Source organism: Corvus moneduloides, chromosome 6 (genome assembly GCF_009650955.1).
Source record: "Corvus moneduloides isolate bCorMon1 chromosome 6, bCorMon1.pri, whole genome shotgun sequence".
Classification (NCBI taxonomy): Eukaryota; Metazoa; Chordata; class Aves; order Passeriformes; family Corvidae; genus Corvus; species Corvus moneduloides.
Genome location: NC_045481.1, coordinates 59,228,709 through 59,249,281, shown reverse-complemented (window position 1 = coordinate 59,249,281; position 20,573 = coordinate 59,228,709). Strand labels below are relative to the sequence as shown.

The window sequence follows — 20,573 nt, the reverse complement described above, 5'->3', positions numbered from 1 at the left end:
TAATTTATCCTTTTGAGATCAGCACAAATATAAGGGATGAAACTGACTTCCCATGGCTGCCATCCAAGCAAGCTATGAAACTGTAACTCAGTACCACCTGCAAAAATTTTTGCTTGAATCCCCAAAGTAATGATCCTCTCTATCACCATCCCTTAAACTCCCAGTTCTGTTAGCTCTTCAGTGTTCAAAAACGGACTAGTTAAGATAGCAGTGAGAAAAAAACCCCCACCAAAATAAACATCTTTTATTGTGTAAGTAAGTAGATTTGAAATGGAATTATGGACCCCCACTCACAGCTCCCTTTTGACAGTTGCACTTACGAATTGTACTTCAAATATGGTTACATAGCTATTTTCTCCCCACACACACAGACCGCCCCTTAATCTGCCCCTTAAGCTGCCATAACGTTACATGAAACAGAACAGACTGAGAAAATACTTGAGAATGACTCTTGTTTACGAAGAAGGTAATTTAGAGTATACAATTACTGATAAGATAGAACAAGAATTCAAAAACTGGACTGCATTACAAAGCATTTCTTCAAACATCCATTTTGGATTATTGCTGAAAGGTACTAATTGGTCTATTCTAGACTAATTTACAAACATTCATAAAATAGTGAAAAATGCATGCTTTAGAAACCTGGAACATTTCATGCCTTTTTGCTAACAGAATATGAGGATGGAAGCAAGTGATTGACATTTTTCAATGTAGATTAGTAGCATTTAGAGTCTTTTTTCTTGTGTACTAACTGATTCTTCGTATTTTTTCTTATTCTTTTCAGGTGATTTTTTATCTTCAGGTTTAGTCCACGGAGGGCTCTGCAACTTCTGTAGAGGTGAAAACAGCATCTGTGTAAACATTGTGTATAGAGTAGATATATACATAAGCAAAAATAAAAAAAGTATGTTAAAAATCCATGGCAGTAGTGCACATAGAGCTGTATTTCTATTAAACTGATGTACCAGTCATAAACTACTGCAGCAGAATATAATATTCGCCTAGGAAAGGGTTCTGCTCTCTATTAAAGGAAGCATATTGAACAATCTCTACATTGCAAAACCATACAAGTCTGATGCTGCATACAGCTTCATATAATTGCATATGATATATATATTATAACAGTTTTATATATATAATTATTTTGGAAATCTCTTCCTGCTCCTGCTTCCAGGGCTATAGACATCACACTATCAAATTAAGTCATTTGACTACTAAGTAATTTGACTACTAGTTCTTCAAATATTCAATAGTTTTCAAATTGTTACCAGCTAGAAAGCATTTTGAACAGATGCACTGCAATCAGATGCAGTCAGTCTGAACTAAGTAGTCTTCTGTTTTGAGACAGAACTTGGTGAAGAATGTGTAAGTATACTTCAAGTAATTGCATGTTTCACAAGACCTTTTAGTAAAACCCCAACAATTACTCTGAAAGAGAATACCTGAAAGCTTGTATCTGTTTCTGCTGCCTTCAAACGAGATGTTGAATCAATATGATTCCCCAAACATGTCTTGGCAACCTGTCAATACAAATGTCAGAGATAACTACTTCATATTTTTTCCTAAAATAGTCATAGTTTTCCTAAAGAAAGAAAGAAAGAAAAAAAATCACTGGTTCTTCTTTTAAGCCTAGTTGATGAAATGGAACAAATTTTTCATAGCTAAGCTTAGTCCAGACTGCCATCATCCCTGTAATAGACTTTAACAATATGGTCTTGGGGCAGCAACTTTAAAAATTTAATGCTTTTCCAGCTTTTTTTTCCTCATGTTTAAATCTCATCACCAATAGCGAAGTTTACTCCTAGAAGTGGTCCTAGGAAACAGAAAAGTAATTACAAGTGTCTTTTATGGGTGAGGAAACAGTAACGAACAGTTGAAAATCAGCATTACAGTTAGAACTTATCTATTATTATTCTCTTGTGTAAACTCTTAAATCTCTTAGGTATAATAATCCCTGAATGGGAATATAAAGTCACTGAATGGGGAAGTCAGATGACTCTCAAGGTACAAAATCTTGTTACATTAATTGCTGTCATTTTATTCAAGGAATAATGTTATATTCTTTGCCAATATGCTTTTTAATATCTGGGAAAATAGAGTTGCACAGCATAAATAAAATTAATTACAAAGTACATTTTTGAACCAAGGAGATCTCCTGATATCAAACCAGAGATTTACTCAACACCAAAAATTCTACTGTACTTAAATTAAAGTCCCTTCAGCAGTAGGATTAATGATGCCATAGGAAAAGAAGTTTAAACATGAAATACAGTAAAGTATTGATAATACTTGGTCATTACTCTAAAATGAGTTCACATTGGAATTTCTCTATTTGTTTTGCTATTAAAACGGATACATTTAAATGGAGTGAAAATGACCGGGTTTTTTTTAAGTTTTAAGTCATCAAGACTCTTTCCAACACAACAGTGGGGGGGTTTAGTGATGTTTAAGGTACTGAAGTGAACCTCTGAGATGATGCAGATGGATTTGATGTGGGGAACTCTTTTTCATATTTTCCCATTAGATAATAGCAAATAAAAGTTGGATTAATATAGGGAATAATCAAGGCAGTATTGATTAAAATAAAGTCTATTGAGAAAGCACCTATTCCTTCTATGACAAAAAAACCAAACAAAACATCAAACAAAAAACATGTGGTTTATGTTTTAGATAAAGACTAAAAAGTCAGATGACAGAGTACAATTTTTAGTAGACTTCTAATACTTCAAAACCTTTTAAGTGTGGTCCTGCCAAAACATCCATTTAAATTATTTACTATTAATCTAGATTTAAAAAAATATTTCAAGCTGAATCATGTTCAGAAAAAAATGAGGGTTTTTATGACTTCTAGGTGAGCAGCTTGAGGACAAAAGATACTATAGGTCAAACAATGAACAGTATTGCAAACTGTGTAATGAAGAGGACAGAAATAATGCTAATTAAATATAAGATCATTTACATATCCAGAATTTGCTCTGACTGTACATATTAAAAAATGAAATAGGTAACCTATTTCACCAACATAATTTATAGGAGATAGGAAGCAAAAACTATTAATTGACATAAAAAAACTATAGGTCAACTTCTTAAGACATATGCAAAGGAAGAAAAAAAATAACCAGGTCTGCCTTAGAGAAGATAAAAGAAAATGATAAACACAATTCTTTATAAGTGAGTAGTTTTGCATATTCTTTTCATAGACCAGATAACAAAGTCCATCTTGATAGGAAAAGAGCAATAAAGACTTATGTCTGTAGTATTTCACATTTGTTCACTCAGAGTTCTTTTCTTTTTAGTAGCACACCATATGGATCACTGCTGGAGAAAGATAGTAGGGACTTCTTCTAAAGAAAGCAACTCCTATACCTTTATGTTGTTAAAGCATAAAATATTAATTAATTATTCATTGTCACTGTGAAACATTGTACATCATTAACAAATAAATTACAGATTGAACAACAGCAATGACTTTCAGTATGCCATCAGTCAACAACAGTTCAATAGGCAAGATCATAACCAGTTCCTATGGATGAGGTGTATACACACATACACACACACACACATATATACATACATATATATACACACACACACGCTGGTTGTGGCTTTTTATCAGTTTGGTTCCTAAACTGAATCAGATGAGTATTAGTATAATCTCCTGCTGTATCTGTAAACTGGGTTTAACAGAACCCAAACTGCATCTCATCCACATACCTCAGGCATATACATAAACACACATATATATACCCACCTATGTGTGTATTTACATGCTTATATATGTATCTATTTATCTATCCACCTATATGTGCATATATAAACACATAAATATACAAACACACACAATACAAACACAACTTATATCTTCCTGTCCCTCAGCTGAAGACCAATGGAGAAATTTAAACCCAATGTACTAGAATACCTTTCACAACCTTAGGTGACAGACAAAGAAAGTAAAATATTAAACTTTTGTTATTGTTGCTAGTTCCCTCTATGATAAGTAATGGATTGTTTTGTATGTTTGTCTGTGTGACTCCTTCTGTCTGTCAGATTCCCTCCCATTAGAGGTACACTAATTACTAAGGACAGAATGAGAGCTCGACACAGTAGAAACTATCAAAAAGCAAAAAGAACTGCTTTTGGAAAATAAAGATGTTGAAATGTTGTCAGAGTGGTTTTTTTATTTTATGGAAATGAGATTTTAGAAGTACCTGCGGGAAGAGATAGTGGGATCGTGCCAAGCTTTGAATCAAGATTTCAGTATTTCAGGGACATATGTCAGGGAGGAACTCTGTTCCCCGACAAGACCAGGCATTCCTGTACCTTGCACTTTTACTCAACAGTATGCTTAAACAGAGAGACACACAACTGGGCAAAAAACAGCTTTCTCCATTTCTGTCAGAGAAGGATCAATTGCTTTTCTTCCAGAGTGAACATTTTTTTTTTAAAGATTATTACTGAAATGTTAATAAAATGCTAACAAAATGCTAACAAAAGAGTAAAAGCATCTTTGAGGAAAATATTTAGAAAATAAAAAATCCTGCCTGGTCTCAAGTCAGTCCTGTTAGCTTAATACAACTCCATTGAATCCTCTTGTACCAACATAACAGAGAGGGTTGTAATTTAAAATATTGTCAGGAATACTTTAAGGATGTTCTAGTTTTCATACCAAATGTAGCATGACATTTCACAATATGGACTATTTCCCCTGCTGTTGGGCAGAAAGCTGTAAGAGTTCTGTTTACACATGATCTCTATTATTAGTCATAGCTAAGTTTTAAATCTGTGCTGGCTTCCAGGGAGGGCAGGGAAGAGGCACTACCTTTCTCTCACCATCTGAAGACTTTGAACAAGACACAGGTATCTCTGGAAGCAAAGCAGTCTCATATTTCAACGCAGATGTAATGAGTTTGGAATAAATACGAAATGATTTTTTTGCGTGCCCCTCTTCTTAGTGCTTCCAGAGAAGTTTAAGCAGGCTCTTAAGCTACATACTAAAAATTTTTTTAGGAAGAAAAATCTCCAACACCAAGAGCTAAATGATGGCAGCATAGCCAGGTGATGACCCTTTGTACATAAGCTAATGGCTTTCCAGGAATACAGAAAGGCAGTATGTGAATGCAGGGTCAACATACTAATACAACCAAATAATGTTGGCTATTTTCTTGTTTGTGCCTGAAATGACAGGTGGATAAGAACTGCAGATCAAAAGGGAGAAAACACAGCATAGGTGGGCAAGACCAAATACCTTGAAAGCTATAAAGTAAGACAATTCAACACACCATGCTTTGATTTAGCTGAAAAATACTGAATGACTAAAATATCACAACATTTTAAAAAGTGCAATCTATTGTTAGCATGGTGAAAGGCTGTCTTCTAATGAACTTTTCATGCAAGATTATTAAAAAATACTCTCCTGTATTTATGCAACTGACAGCACAACAAAAGAAAAAAGCTAATAATATTCTCAAAATCTAACTTAACTCCGGAAGTTTATTTCCTGCCATTGGCATTTAGAAAAAACCAGGTCTTTTATCCCTAACTATTTTGTGTTTTCTTCTGCCTCCTTTTTTAAGGAGCCTGAGATTGGCTGTTTCAAGGGGAACAGGGATGGCAGAAGTCCTGATCTCATTCAGAAGCACAGCTCCTAATGTTTGGAGACTCAGTTAGTATTTGCTCTGATCATTGGTCAAAAACTTCACCAGGTTAGAAGGTGCATTTTGAACATTTCATTGCTTTCCTCATCCTAAGCTAAGCTTAACATTTCTCAAAGCTTTAACTGAAACGGTCACATTTATAGGCTCATCAGAGATGAAGAGTGATTCTGCTGGAGATATTTTCCTCAGTTCCTAGAGACTTCTCAATCAGTTATATTTGATCCTCGTTTCATTTGCATGTCCCCAGGCAAGCAATCTGCTTTTATCTAGATTCGGGAAACAAACCTTCAACACTTGCCATCATAGCCAGTCTTTGTCCACATACACAGTAAATGATGACTAGTCCTTGAAGTAGTTTTATGACTCAGAGAAGTGAAGTAAGACAGAAAGAGATTTCTCTGATGCTTAGAGCCCTGCCTCCTCTCTTTCCTACCCCTTCCTTAGTTCACTTTAATAAAAAAATATAATAATTTTAGAAGTTGTATTTAACCATTAGTGACAGATCTCCAAATTTCACCCATGAACAAATCAGTTTCACAGAATAATCTCTATACTTTTATGTTGAGGAATTATTACTTCACCATTAAGTTTTCTGAGTGGTATGTCTGGAACATCTGCCCTATATTTTGCAATAAAGGGCATATTTGTAAGACAAACATATTCAATAAATTACATATACAGTATTTTTATCATAAAACATCAAGAAAGAACTAACATTTGAAGACTCAACATTAAAAGCCCTAAAACAGCACTGAGAATTCTAAGTATGAAAGCAAAACCTTCTCCAAAGAGAGATTACAAGAAAAAAATCTTTTATTTAAGTGTGTTTGATAGTTGGACAGACAATTTCACTGTTTTCACTGTTACTAACTCTTTCCAAATTGCACAGTTTCTTAACATGTCCTTAAAATTTAGTTTGACCAACGTTTTTAATTTTTATGACTAAGCACAACAGAATTTTTATTATTATTTTCTTCTATATGGCAGAGAAACAGAACAAATTAAGTTATGTTGAACACTTGTTACTTGGTCTAAATAAAGTTTAGGAAACACATTGATGATCTATTTGTTTGTAAAATCAAATTTTCATAAAAGTGCATTTTGCTTTAAACAATACATTTTGTAAAATGAAAAAAAATCAAGAACAGTAAGTGAGAAATTTTACATGACAGAAAAATTGAGATGGGGGATATGCCTTGAAATGCTGTGTTGCTTTTGTCATGGAGTCCAATTAACAAAGTATCTGTGTGTGTTCTGGTTATAAAATATGCATCTCAATCAGTAATGCAGACAAAATTTGAGAAGTTGTGGTATTCAATTCTGCTAGTAAGTAACACAGCAAAGCTGGAGCGGTTCATGGCTGGATGTATAAATGACAAAGGTGGATAAATGAAGTGTGCATCTTCATTTAAAAAGAATTTTCAACAAGCCAGTTAGAACTCAGCATGCCCATTGGCTACTAAACTATGCAACTTTATCTGCAAAGAGCTGAACAACGTAACTAGTTTTCCATTGCACCAACTCAGCAAGTAAGAACTGGCTTTATGGTCAAAAAATCATAACAATTTAAGGTCAAATAATCAAATCACAAATGGACAGGAAATCAAGTTTAAATAAGTGATATTATAACAGCTTTTGCAGTTAGAAAATAATTCTGCTGCTGCTAGAGCATCATACAGATTTAGTTGACCAAACATTGGAGTTTCAGTGATCCTTCTCATCACTACTGCTTTTGGCTTCAGAGGGCAAAAAAAGTAGATATGGAGGATGTTTGTGGAGTGTGATGGGGGAGAAAGCACTGAGTTAGTTCTGAAGAAAATAAATCAGATGCAGGAGAAAAGGATGGTGTGGTTAGGTCAGCTGACAAACTAGTTATCTTAGTTGTCATTAACCAAGTTAGGTTCACAGTTTATTCAAAGACATATTTTATCAGATTTGCTCATGAATTTGTTACAGATCTGTATTGGAAGCTGTTTTAACCCTCACTGTTTACAAGAAAGATATAGAGCAAGAAGTATGTGAAATGTGCATATGCCTTTTCAGCAGACACCTCTGCAGCTTTTCCTTCTCCTGTTTTAGATCACGGTGTACTAAGGGGATGGTTAAACTCAGATGATGTACCTTCTTATGACCTTCATAGTTCTCCTTTATGGAATCAAATTAACTTTAAGGATTTTATTAGTTTGAAATTTTTTTAGAGCAATGGTTACTTTTTTCTCTTATTACTCCCTTTGGAAAACAATCAGAAAGTACAATGTGATCAAAGCTCTGCAACTGAAACTGATTTTAAAAAATGAAGCAAAATGCTGTGGTTGCTTAGAAATGTGTACAATTTTGGCTCCATTACTCAATGTCCTTTGTCACTGAATGATTAATGAACATGTAGTGTTTGTTTACTGCAGGAAATTAAGGCAGTAAATAAAAGCACTATCACTTTTATTTATCAGAGAAGATTCTACAAAGAGCAAAAAATCTAAGATGACAACAGAGAAGAAAGAATAATTTTATAAATTCTTTGATGTTTTAGCAATACCAAATAGGTGGTTTTAAATGATATGTTACATGCATAAGAATTATTTGATATGAAAAGGGAATAAAGTAAATTCTGCTGTAAAAGCCAAAATCCCAAAAGCTTTTGGGAAGACAGAAAAGGGAAGGAATATAGGGGAAAGAGCTCTGCAGAACTCTGGTTCTGCACAGAGACTTTCAGGAGCCAGACATAGGAAAACATCTCTGGATAAGGCTAAGAAAAAGTAGTATTGACAAGATGCATCTAATAAAGTACTGTCTTGGGGTGACTTTGTGATGTGTATCCCCTATTGCTGCCCCATGCCCAGAAATTAATTTTGTGCCTTTCTGTGCCTTTAAACTAAGCCTGAGAGGGGGGAGAGACAAAACCGAGGGAACTTTCTAAGCAGCTTGCTTGCATGTTTTCAAGGTCACAGAGATAGAGACGGCTCTGTGTTCAGCTGTGGCAGAAGGGCGAGAGTGGGGAAAGCACCCTGCTAGCTTTTGGCCAGTTTTTCAGCTCGTTTTCCTTTCTCCGGAGAGAGATGGAGAGTTGAACTTTTGTTTTCCTGGGACTTGGTTTTTTTCCCCTTTTTTTCTCTGCTGGATTGTTTCAACATCAGAATACATCAGGAGGAATTTCCACTGACGCCTTGGCCCTGGAGGTGGGCCTACCACCCCATCCCAGCTCCAAGGAGGGAGAGAGAGAGATCTACGAAAGGACTATGAAATTTTCCCAGGTTTCTCTCAGCAGAGTGAGAGGTTTTATTATTTAGCATCATTATCCTTTTCCTGTGTGTTTGTTAAATAAATAGTTTTTATCTCTTTCACTTTTCTTCGAGGAAAATTTATTTTTTCCCAAACCTGGTGGAGGAGGGATGGTTGTAACCTGCCTTCTCTCAGAGGATATATTTCTAAATTTGGCCAAACCAGAACAAGTACAAATAATCTAAATAATGGAAATTTTACAAGAATATTGAAATTAATATTTTTATTGGTTTTGATCAATTTCAGATTATGTATTACAGGATATCCTACCTACTTCTGGCTATTACTGGTCCCATGTCAAACTGCATTACAGATAAATATCAGCAGTGTCTAATTTCCAAATTTTCTAGTCTGTATCCCATTTGTCAATAAATCTTCATCTGTATTTGTTCTAATGTAAACTACATTAATTACTGTGAACAGACACAGACCCCATAAATGCAAAATTGCAGAAAGATCACAAATTCAAGACAGAGATGCTTAGCCATAAAGACTTAAAAACACCGGTTGGAACCAGCAACTAACCATTTTGCTTTATTTTTTGCCTTAGTAGCTGTAAGATTGCATGTTCTTCTCTAGTTAGTCTTTACTACCCTAATTCTTTCAAAATATAAATAACATTTTTTTTTATAAGAGACAGAATAAAAGGATCTTTGTAAAGTTCTGAGAAAGGATTGCTGAAATACTAGGTTTCTAAGCAACAGAGTTTTAAGTACATCTTCATTAATTTTTCTTAAAAAATGCTGCATTAGAACCTGTCATATGTTCTTAGCCATCCAAGCTTAATCTTCCTTCATTGAGGGTTAAGCAGCTGTAAAAACTTCAGAAAAAAATACATACAGCCAACTAATGATAAAAATACAATAAAAACTCTTCCCAAGTGTTGAATTTTCTCAAAATGGTAGTGTTCACAGATACAAATTGCAGCTTTGTATTACTGAAGTAATATGATCCTTTGGGAAAATAAATTCCTTCCAGTACTTTCAGAACTTAAGGTGGTATCCCTAATGCCAATATATGAAGGTTAATTGTGGAAAGAGACATTTTTAGTTCAGTTCTCAAAGCTAATAATTTAAATTCTTCCTTCTCTCTCTCTCTCTCTGTTAATGTGAGATAATAATAATGATGATGATGACGATGATGAAGAGGTTGCTAGCCCAATGTCATCACCTGCACTATTTTTATGTTCAGGTTAGCCTATGTTCAGATGGACAATGTATGTAAGACAAAGAAAATAGTTTTAACTTAAACAACAACCAGGGAAATTACTATAGTAATTTCCACAATTGAGCAATCCACAGCAGAAAAGGGTACAAGGATGGACCTTAGACTTGTAGAATAGTTAGAACTGTTATGAAAAACATATTTAATGCTTTAGTTTTCTTTGAAAATTTCATTGCTTTCTTTTAATCAATCCTTCGATTTACAAGAACATTTTCTCATTTTCATTATTTTCATTACCTTTGTGGTATTTAAAGTGAAATCAGGATATTCTGACAAACCAATGTTTTATTCTCCCATGATGGCCTTGAATTTTTATATATTAATATGAAAAAAATATTTAAAAAAATATATTTAAAAAAAAATATAAAAGTCTCATGCATACAGGGAGAACATTCCTCCCTGTACTTGTAAATTTTTTAATTACACAAAAAAATTCTGATTTGGATAAACACAGCACTATTTATGCCTTCCTTGCTTGGAGATATGGTTGTCCTCACAATATGTTTTGTAACTTTGCTGTCAAAGACATTCCTTCAACAGACACCATAAGCACAGTGTTTTGTGCATTAGTGTGAGTCCTAGATAGATTTTTTTTTTAATGTGAACGGGATTGAACTACAACTATTAAATAATGCTCATTTTTCAGTAGAAAAATTAATTTGTAACAGCAACATGTTTAGAAGAAAGATAAAACTGGGAAAACCATTGCCTGCTTAATTTTACAAGAAGGAACATTATCTAGCAAGGCATAGTTAATTTGAATACCCCTAAGGTATGCTTTCATTGATTTTGCTGCTTTTTTTCCTCCATGCAGGAGGTTTTGGCAAATACAGAGTTAGCAAACCATAAAGATTTAAAATTTAAAGGAAATGTGAGTCCCATAAATATAGAATTGGTCTTAAAGTATGATAATTGAGAGATTAAATGATATAAAACTTAATTCCATTATAGCTTAACAATGGAGGCTATAATAGATAATATAGACATATAGACTAATTTCTTTTATTTGAATTACAATATTACTTAGAGAAATGCAGGGAATAGAGTTAGGTTTTAATTTAGCTTGAATCTTGAAAAACAGTTCAACTCATGAAAACTTCTAACTTCAGTTGCAGTAATTTACTTTCCCTGGGTGGGAGAGGGGATGCACCACCGCAGTGACCAATTTCTCATACAAAGCAGCATACCCTGCTAACTAATTAAATGGCTAGAAATACTAGTTGGTAGAAGCACAAAAAAACAACCACCGTCTATTCTAAATAACTAAAACCTTGGTTTTATGGAAAAGTGAATTTTTTAGGTGTCTTTCATCACAGTACTTGATACAGAAATTAAATACTCTTTCGATTTTTGAAATATGTTAACAGTTATTTTCTTTTTTTCTCTTTTAATGTATTCACTTCTGTAAAAAAGAGCTTTTTGAAACTCTTTACGCAAATATTTAGCCTAAATTATTTCACTCTCTACCGAAAGTATTCTACATTTCATCAAACCTTCTATAACTTTTCCAAGGGATAACTAACCTCTAGTCATAATATAAATGGAGTTAATTCCAACTTCATAATTTTACATGTTTTCCTTCTCCTCCTTCAATTTTTATTAACAAAATGAAGTTTCCTTTACATTAAGAAAGGACATTCCTTTACATTAAGAAATGTGCAATGGCAAATTATTCACTCTTACAGATATGCAATTTCTCCTTGTTCTCTAGAGGATGGGGCAGAAGGGAGGGATCTTAAATAAACTTGTAACATATTTGTAATAAATGGATACTATATAATTTTTTTAGTAATCTGTTGTATACTGAATTATCTAAGATTTTTTCCCCATAATTTTCTTCACACTGCTATGATCACTAACAGCAAGCTACCCAGTTACCTCCACAGGATTTTGTTAAGTCTCAAGATACAACAATATATTCAATATATGTTAAATATTCAATATATATATTTCACCTGCAAATTAGTCAAAGTAGCACTATACTTTTTGGACTATTGAGCAGAAAATTCTCAACAGTCAGAGCAGACTCTCTCAACAAAATCTGTCTCGCTCAATTTTCCTCTTTTTTCCTGTTCTATTTGTGTCTTTATAATTACAGCCACAATACATACATTTGAGATTTCTGTTAAGAGCTCATACCATGCTGTTTGACTGTATGTACTGTCTCAGTAAAAGCACCAGATTTAGCTTTCTGTCAGAGCTGTCATAAGAAAAACACAGCTTGGAGCTTTTCTAGACTGTCAGTGAATGATATCACATCCTTTCAACTATTTCAGCTGTCATCTCTTACACCTCCCCAAAGGTTTTGCTTTATTAAATGAAGCATCTGTGAAGGCTGTGCCTGATTATTAGAAATAAATAAATTAGTAATAAATATGAAGATATGTAAACAAAGTTTTTGCATCTCACTGTAATGCAGGCAACACTTCAACCAGGAACAAATGAATTCTTGGAATGGTTAAACATCAAATGAGACACTTTCCACCACTGCTCTTCCTGCCAACAGCCCTACCAGTTCTATTAAGCAGCTTTTAAAAGAAACCTAGGTAACATATATGCACAGATTGACAGCAAAGAGCATTTGCTCCTCAGCACTTTAATACAGAATATAGCTGGCTTATAAAATATGTGTACCATCTTGAATAGGAAAAGTCCCATTGATAGGCGCCTAAAGTATTCATGTTTTCATACAGCCTAGATTAGATCCTGTTTTTCAGGTGAGCTAATCTTACATCTTGAGAATCACACTCCTGGGTGCTTTGATTTTCTTCCTTTTTCAAGGCCACATGAAAATTCTCTTTCTCTGCTGAGACATTTTGCCAGACCTGAAAGATTAAAAAAAAAAAAAAAAAATTTTAAAATGTTAATATATTTGAGATAAAATATCAAATAAGTCACATTTGAAAATTCAGGATAACAATGAAAAACCAAGAGGTTTTTCTGCAAACTGCTAACTACTTTATATACTGCATTTTCGCAAATTTTATACAGGGAATGTCTTAATATACATTCTTGTTAGAGCACTCCCTTGTAAGCAATTACTTCCATATATATAATCAAGGTATTCTACCTAAATGCCAAAGGAGGGGGAAAAAAGCATTTTCAGAACTCATATTGCTTTGACTCTTGTGGATTCTGGGGAAGACTGAGGCTGTGAGTTGACATGTTTATGAACTGCTTTAGCTTACCTCATCTGTCCACAGCCTCTCTCTGCTGGGACCTCCCAAGCTGCAAGCTGGCAAAACATGTTCCTCTTCATGCCTTTCTCTCCTTACACTCAAAATGGACTGCTCTATGGGGAAGGCACTCTGCTATCGCTTTATATAAGCAGTGAATTTCCTTCCACCGAATTGTTGCTTGTTTTAAGCATAATTTTCAATATTTCCTGCAACTCTTAAGATTCAAAAGGACAAAAAAGGAAGAGCATGCACTGAAACTATCCTGAGAGCATGAAATTGTCTGCAAGACATATTGAAACTCTTCAGGGGTGTGGTGACAGGAAACAAAGCAAAATAATTTCTCTGTAAAGGAAAATTAAAACTTCAGACACCAGTTTTGAAACCTTTCTCACGTCACTTATATTCAATTGAATTACTAAGTAATACAAAGTTTTCAGAAATGATGGAGAACAGGAGAAATAAAACCAAGCAGGTCACTATTTACAGTTTAACTTGAACCATGAAAAAATGTTCAATTCATAGTTGAAATAAAATAGGTCACATAGTTCAAATAGGTTGTCATAGGTTAGCAAGCATAGTCCCGGAAGGGATGTCCTTGCTAAGGGGTGCTTACAGTTTCCTCTGGGAACTGATAGAACCTATCAGCTGGCCAGTTTGAATATGGACAATTCTCTAAGCCACTTAAAGTTGTGACTGCCTCTGTGATCCACACTTAAGAACAGACAAACTCCCCCTCCAAGCTCTCTCTCGTTTCCGGTGCTGGGACAGGTGGCTGCGGGCCCCGTGTGGGGGCCAGCAGGCCCGGCCAGGCCCTGCTCGGGCCAGGCCGGGCCGGGCCACGGCCATCCTGGAGTCGATGGACCTGTTCCAGCCGTGGAACTCCCCCCACTGCCTTGCTGTGGGCAGCCGGAGCGGCTCGGCTCTCCCCCCTCTCCACTTCGATAAGAAAGATTCAACATTCCAGCTGCAAAGCTGCAAGGCCGAGGTGAGATTAACCCTTTTTATTGCTGTGAAGAGCTGAAAAGCTGAGGGAAGAGAGAGAGGAGATGCTTAAAGCTGAAATTCTGTTGTGAAGCTAGGATATATCAGAGTACCCTGTTGTAATTTCATGAAGATATGGGGGGTGGAGTGTTCAACTCGTAAGCAAAAGCACCTGCGCTGAGATAGGCAGATGCTGACGCAGCTGTAATTTCATGACAAGTTTGGACAGGGAGAGATGAACCAGATGAGGACTTTTGCTCCAAACAGGAAAGGAGAAAACCTCAGTCCCTAGAGATGCTCCCAGAGATAGTCCTAACGATGAAGATGATGAAGACCCTTTACTCCCAGGGAAGGAGAAGGGCCTCTGTTTTTGTTTCTGAACGGCTCAACCTTAAAATTGTACCCCAAAAAACTTCAAGAGTGGACCCTCGAAAGCAGTTGCGGGAAAAGCTGCAAGTCGGGGGAAGGGACTCACATGCAGGCAGAGAGACTCCTCTTCCTAAATGGACTGAACAATATTTGGAAGTGGGCGGCTGTCTCGTTGTGATAATGTTTTCATAGCATGAGCAAGAAGAGACTTCTCTTTCTAAATGGACTAAACAAAGTTATTATGGAAGTGGTAAACAGACTGAACATCTTAAGGGTTGTCTTTTTACATTGTCAGTGGGAGAAGGTGGGGGGAGGAGGAGAGTTCTGGAGGTGGTATAATTTTTTTTTTTCCCTCTTTTAGGTCTGTTAATAAACTTCTTTATATTCTTTCAAGTTTGGTGCCTGCTTTGCATTTCTCCTAATTCTTATCTCACAGCAGATAAACAGTAATGAGTATTTTGGACCAAACCACTACATAGGTTAACAGCTCTCCAATGAGGATTTGTTAGTTTTATAGAGCAACTGACTACTGGAGGAAGTAATGTGAAGGTAAACAAAAAGATCAATATAAGTAATTGTTTTGTTAAATAATAAATGCCATTTAATACCTGTATTGAGTGACCTGTCTGTTTGGACTGAAAGAAATTATAGTTCTTCAAACCTAAATTTCTTCCCATTGAATAAAAGAAGTATATGTTCAATAATTGATAAATCATATGTTCACTTGATTTCTTGACTACCTGGTCAGTGAATGCCCATGGAATGCCAGCAAAACCAGACAGCTTTAAGCCTTATTAACCAAGAAGAATAAATGCCTGTGCATAGTGTGTCTTGTTTCAGAATTTGATTCTTGCTTAAGATTATACCTTAGCAAACGATACACAATTTCTCAGCATATTGTACTCATTTCTACAGAACAAGGGGAGGTTTGAGATTTTAGGTAAGTTGTCATCAAGAAAGTACTTTCCAAGTGTCACATTTTCAGATGTTTACAGCATTTCCTATTTCTAGGAAACTGGAAAACAGGAAAACTTCCAATTGTCTCCTGTTTAATTTTAAAAAGAGGGAAGTCCATTATTACATACTAGAACTCTTCTTTTCCCTCTCCCCAAACAAAATATAAGATTTTATGAGGTTTTGCAATTTCTATATGCTTGCCTGAGCCAGTAGGATCAGATTGTGTAACAAATTTTTAAAATCACTTACCAGAGCTGCACTGCTCAGACACCAGCCAAATGAACAGGGTTGCTTCATTCCCCCTGTTTTCTAATTGACGGACATTGCAGCCCTTCAGTTATTACACAACCATCATCAATTATTTTCCATACTATTACCCCAAGGTGACACTGATCTGCATGTCTTAAGTTCAAGTTTAAAACACCACCACACTTCTCACAAAGGCCAAAGGAGGAAAGCAGAACAAAGGGCAAGACTCTGGCTGGGTCCTTTAAATCTGAGTTCTGCCCAAAAGAGCAGAGGGTTTATTGCATCTATTTAGGCCGTTTTATTCTATAAAATTTTAGGATGAACACTGACTTTTTACATGAAAAAAAAATGTTTAGAGGCTTATATGCTTGGTGATGATGCATGAGTCTTACAGGAAGACTTGCAAACAGAATGTTTTATTGTTAAAAATAACCTCTTATATAAAAATTAATATGCTATTACTTATCTGAGTGAGGCCTATTTACTAGACTGACATCTTACGTAATAAAAATGACATCAAGTATTCCAGAGTGAAATTGTTTGGATAAAGATTATGAACTCCTTCCCAAATTACTAAAAGCGTTCTAAACTGGTCTCAAATCTTTTCAATAAGGGATTTCAAATACAAATATTTTTTCAAGGAACATGAAATCTTCTATCTTGTTTTTTTTCTTTGAAATAACTTAGAAGCCTCTTCTTGGTGAGACCTTACAAGCTTGACTAAAACCCAAGTTTTGCATTCCAGATACTTGAAATAATAGTTTAAAATGTAGCTGAAGGTATATGCTTGCAGAGGAAACTAGACTCTGTTGATGAGTGCTTTGTTTGCAGCAAACCTTGCAAAATAATTGAAGATAAGTAAATGAAACTCCTTATTTCTTTGAGAATTCTTCCAAAGTTTGCAGTGGAATAAATAAGAGATCAGTTCTCCTTCACGCCTTTGAAATTTCCTTCAGTGATGCTTTATAATTTTTAAATTTCTAATATCAAACAGCTTTTCTTCTCAAAGGGTGCACTATTGTTGTAATACCCTCATCTTCACTGCTAAATGAAACTGCAAAATCAGGTCAACTGAATACCATCTTTCAAGAGATTTATGGGTTTGATATGTTGCCCAATTATTTCCTGTATTAGAAATAGTGTTACTGGCTCTTTCTTCTTCTCACATGACTTTTGGGCATGACTGCACAATCCTTACTTTGTAGTCAGCTGTTTTTCATGTGAGATGCCAGGGTGCTAGGAACAGGACTACTTTCTAGACGGTCTGCCAACACCAATATGGGTCACATCAATGCAATTTTTTCCTGCTACTAAGACTCTCACAGATGAATCTTTTCTATACTAAGGGTTTCTTAACAATCAATTTCCACATTTAAAAAAAAAAAAAAAAAGGCACTCATACTGATCTAACAGAAAGATTGCACAGTATTTTCAATGTAAGCAAACAAACTAAGCAGTTTCTGGCAGAGCACAAGTTCATGATATCCAAGGACCAAAAAACCCCAGCTCTATGATAGCCTTGATGGTTTTCCTCTAATGATGGTCAATGTCTTGATATGCCCATTTTGATGAACTTCAAATACTGAAATAATGGAGTTTGTCCAGAAACACACTTTTTTGCTATTGTCAAGAGCTAAGGAAGATACCCTGAAGTTTTCAAACACTATTTTTAGTATTTCCTACTAAATAAGTCTTCTAGTTAAAGTCTTCTTGGGGAAAAAACGAGCTCCTAACATCTTGAACCAGAGGAACTCATCTGTAATTGAACATCCTTTCTATAAGAGAGCCAGTACAGTCCTCCCTGAACTACTGAGAGCTGGAGGATGATAGTCTCTGTCAGAGACCAGAGCAAAGATTCCTTTCTAGAGTAGTCTGGCATGACATGCAGCCAACTCACAAATGTGCTCAGAGATAAGAAGGTAGCACAGAAACAAAAGATAAAAATAATAATAGGTCACCTTCCACTAGTAATAAACAGAATGTATTTGCATTTACAGTATGGAGTGGAAATCCATTAACTGTTCTATGGCAGCTAGTATTTAGGTTGACCCCCAAATGCCTCCAGGATGGCAAGAGGCTGGTAAATGAGAAAAGACTCACAGGAGAGGAGTGCTCTTCTACAGAAATAGCTGGAGGGCTATTCTAGGGCATTTAAATAGGCAATGGATGCCAATTTAAAGCAATTCTAAAAATGTCTAGCTACACATAAAAAGAAGTTCCATGTGTTTGTTATTGTGCACTGAATTCTCCTGTTTTTTTCTAATACAGCTTATTCTGAAAGCATTGCATATTTGAGATAATTTCAGTTTTCTAATAGAACCTTAAACCAACACTTTCAGTTGCCTCACTTCCTTGGAACAACTGCAGTTTCTTATTTGTATTTCCATGCAGCTGAGGGCATGAAAACCCTTGTGAAAATGTATACAACCATTTTTTTTCCTGGATCAATAAGAGCAGCTCTGTGATGATTCATTGTACCTCAGTTTTCAACAGTCAGAATGATGTATTTACTTCTATTTAACTGCAAACAAAAGAGAGAATATCTAAGTCATATGCTTAGAGAAGAATAAACAAAAGGAAACAAACCAAAGTTCTGGTAAAATTATACAAGAGAAAGAGATAAAATTACCTAACTCAAAACAGAATTTAGAAATAATCTCCCTTGTACTAACCTTGTGGAAGTCATAAATAATAATTTATATTAAACTGTGGACAAAACATCACCGTCTTCTTGTTGCATAGCATATGTTGGTATGAAATATATGAGACAATGAAAACCTGAAATTATTGGAGTCAGTTGTTTAGGTTGGCTGTTCAAGAAAATTCTCGCGAAATAGAACCCCACGTCACACAGTTTTGTAGTCTAGTGAGGTTAAACATTTACAGTCCAAATTGTATTTTAATCAACAATGGCCAACACAACAGAATCCAAGTTGTTCTAAGTAGTGCTTAGTGCACACATAAATGAAAACGTGCCCCCTTACTACTTAAAAACAAACTAAGCAAAGAAAAGAAATAATTTAAAGTGTGGATTAATACAGTGTGTTGATAAGAGAACTAACCTGTCTGGAATTTATTAATAGATTACATGGAGGATAATCAAGTGCATGCTGTGTACAGGGCAATTCTACTGCTACACACTTTTGACCAGTTACAAGAAAGATTCTTAAAAAAAAAAATATTTGTAATTTTCTGCAGATAACAGAACTGAGATCTGCAGCTACACCCATGTTGAAGTACTCTGTAATATAAGAAAAACTACTGAAATTTGTGAACAGATGTTATTCCAAAATTACTTGAAATTGCACTGCAGCATAACATCACCACAAAATCCAGCTATTCAACTTTGTGAGTCACTGAACATGAACATTTTGCAAATGAATACCATTTACAAGAGCACCAGTGCTCTGTAGTTTTATGGTAATACAATGAAAAATCTAACATATTTTGCATCATGTGTCTTCCTAATTTCTCATTTATTACCTGTAGTAATTTAGTTTATTGTTTACCTGTTGGAATTGAAAAAAGTCCGTGAACTCTGGTGGGGGGAGAAATTGCAGTCCAAAACCAATGTGGTTGATAAGAGCAAGCTCTGTTTATTAGCAGTCCAGAGGCACTTATATAGTATCCCAGCTTGTTAACTCTTAAGCAGCTTAAAACTTATCAAAGCGAATTTCTGCTTCTACATAATTGGACTTACATTGGCAAGCTTCTACAGTTATGTTATGATTAAAAGAATTCAGAGTTCACCCTCCCTTCTCCAGGTCTTATCTACACAGCTGTAAATCTTCAAAACTCCTTCTTTGTTTCTCAGGCTTGTTTCTCACACAGGATTTTTCTCATGCAGAGTTTTTCTCACACAGGCCTTTTGCTTGCAGGCCTATTGCTTCTATAGTTCTTTTATTGATCCCATAATTCTATCAATGATCCATGTCCCTGATCCTCTAACCAAATCCCAACATTTACCTGCTCTATTTTTGTAGAGGATGTAATTGCAAAGTGAATTTAAAGCACACTTGGCTTATCATTCAGCCAAAACCCAAACAGGCTTTCCTTTGCTAAGAATAGACAAAACTGTTCTTCATATAGCAAATTCAATCAAAATATAAATACCAGACTAAAATTTGTACATATATAAGAGTCCATAAAATGAGCCACGTAAATGGAATATTACATCTCATCAGTAAAAAGCAATACAAGATTTCAGTCTTACCATCAGCAACACTGTATTCCATAAGAGCAACCAGTGAAACTGGTAAAATATTTCCTTTCTATAATCATCTGTTGGGGTTTTGTTTGTAACCAGGTTGGTGTTCCTACAGCTGTCTACAGCTTCTGTCTCACTTTAATAATTTGGCTGATATTTACAGAGGAGAAAAATATCTTTTGAAAAGCATCAATTTTTTCAGTGTATACCAAGACACAAAAGTATAGGAGAAGTGTCTATGAAGGATGTCTGGACTTCAGGTGGCTCTCTTGAAAGCCGTTTATTGCATAGGTGATGTTACAGTAGTTCAGGAAGCGGGTATCCAGAGCCAGCCCTACAGTGTCAGCCCTACAGCTTGTAGGTGTACCTGAAGCTGAAGCCGCTTTCTGTTCAAGTTACAAAGTATTACATACTTTTCTTTGCTGAGTATCTTAATATATAACAACCAATAAGCACCATACACAATACCTTTACATT

General features: G+C 35.2%; 1 protein-coding gene across 1 annotated transcript in view; it reads right to left on the bottom strand.

Moving 5' to 3' along the window:
- Positions 1-229: 229 nt before the first annotated feature.
- LUZP2 (leucine zipper protein 2) overlaps positions 230-20,573 on the bottom strand; it is a 215,994-nt gene continuing 195,650 nt past the window's right edge. The window contains exons 10-12 of the mRNA XM_032113534.1: positions 12,887-12,979; positions 1,443-1,520; positions 230-830 (exon numbers count right to left, since the gene is read on the bottom strand). Coding sequence (XP_031969425.1) covers positions 726-830; positions 1,443-1,520; positions 12,887-12,979 — 276 coding nt within the window. The 3' untranslated portion in view covers positions 230-725. The remainder of the gene's footprint in view (positions 831-1,442; positions 1,521-12,886; positions 12,980-20,573) is intronic.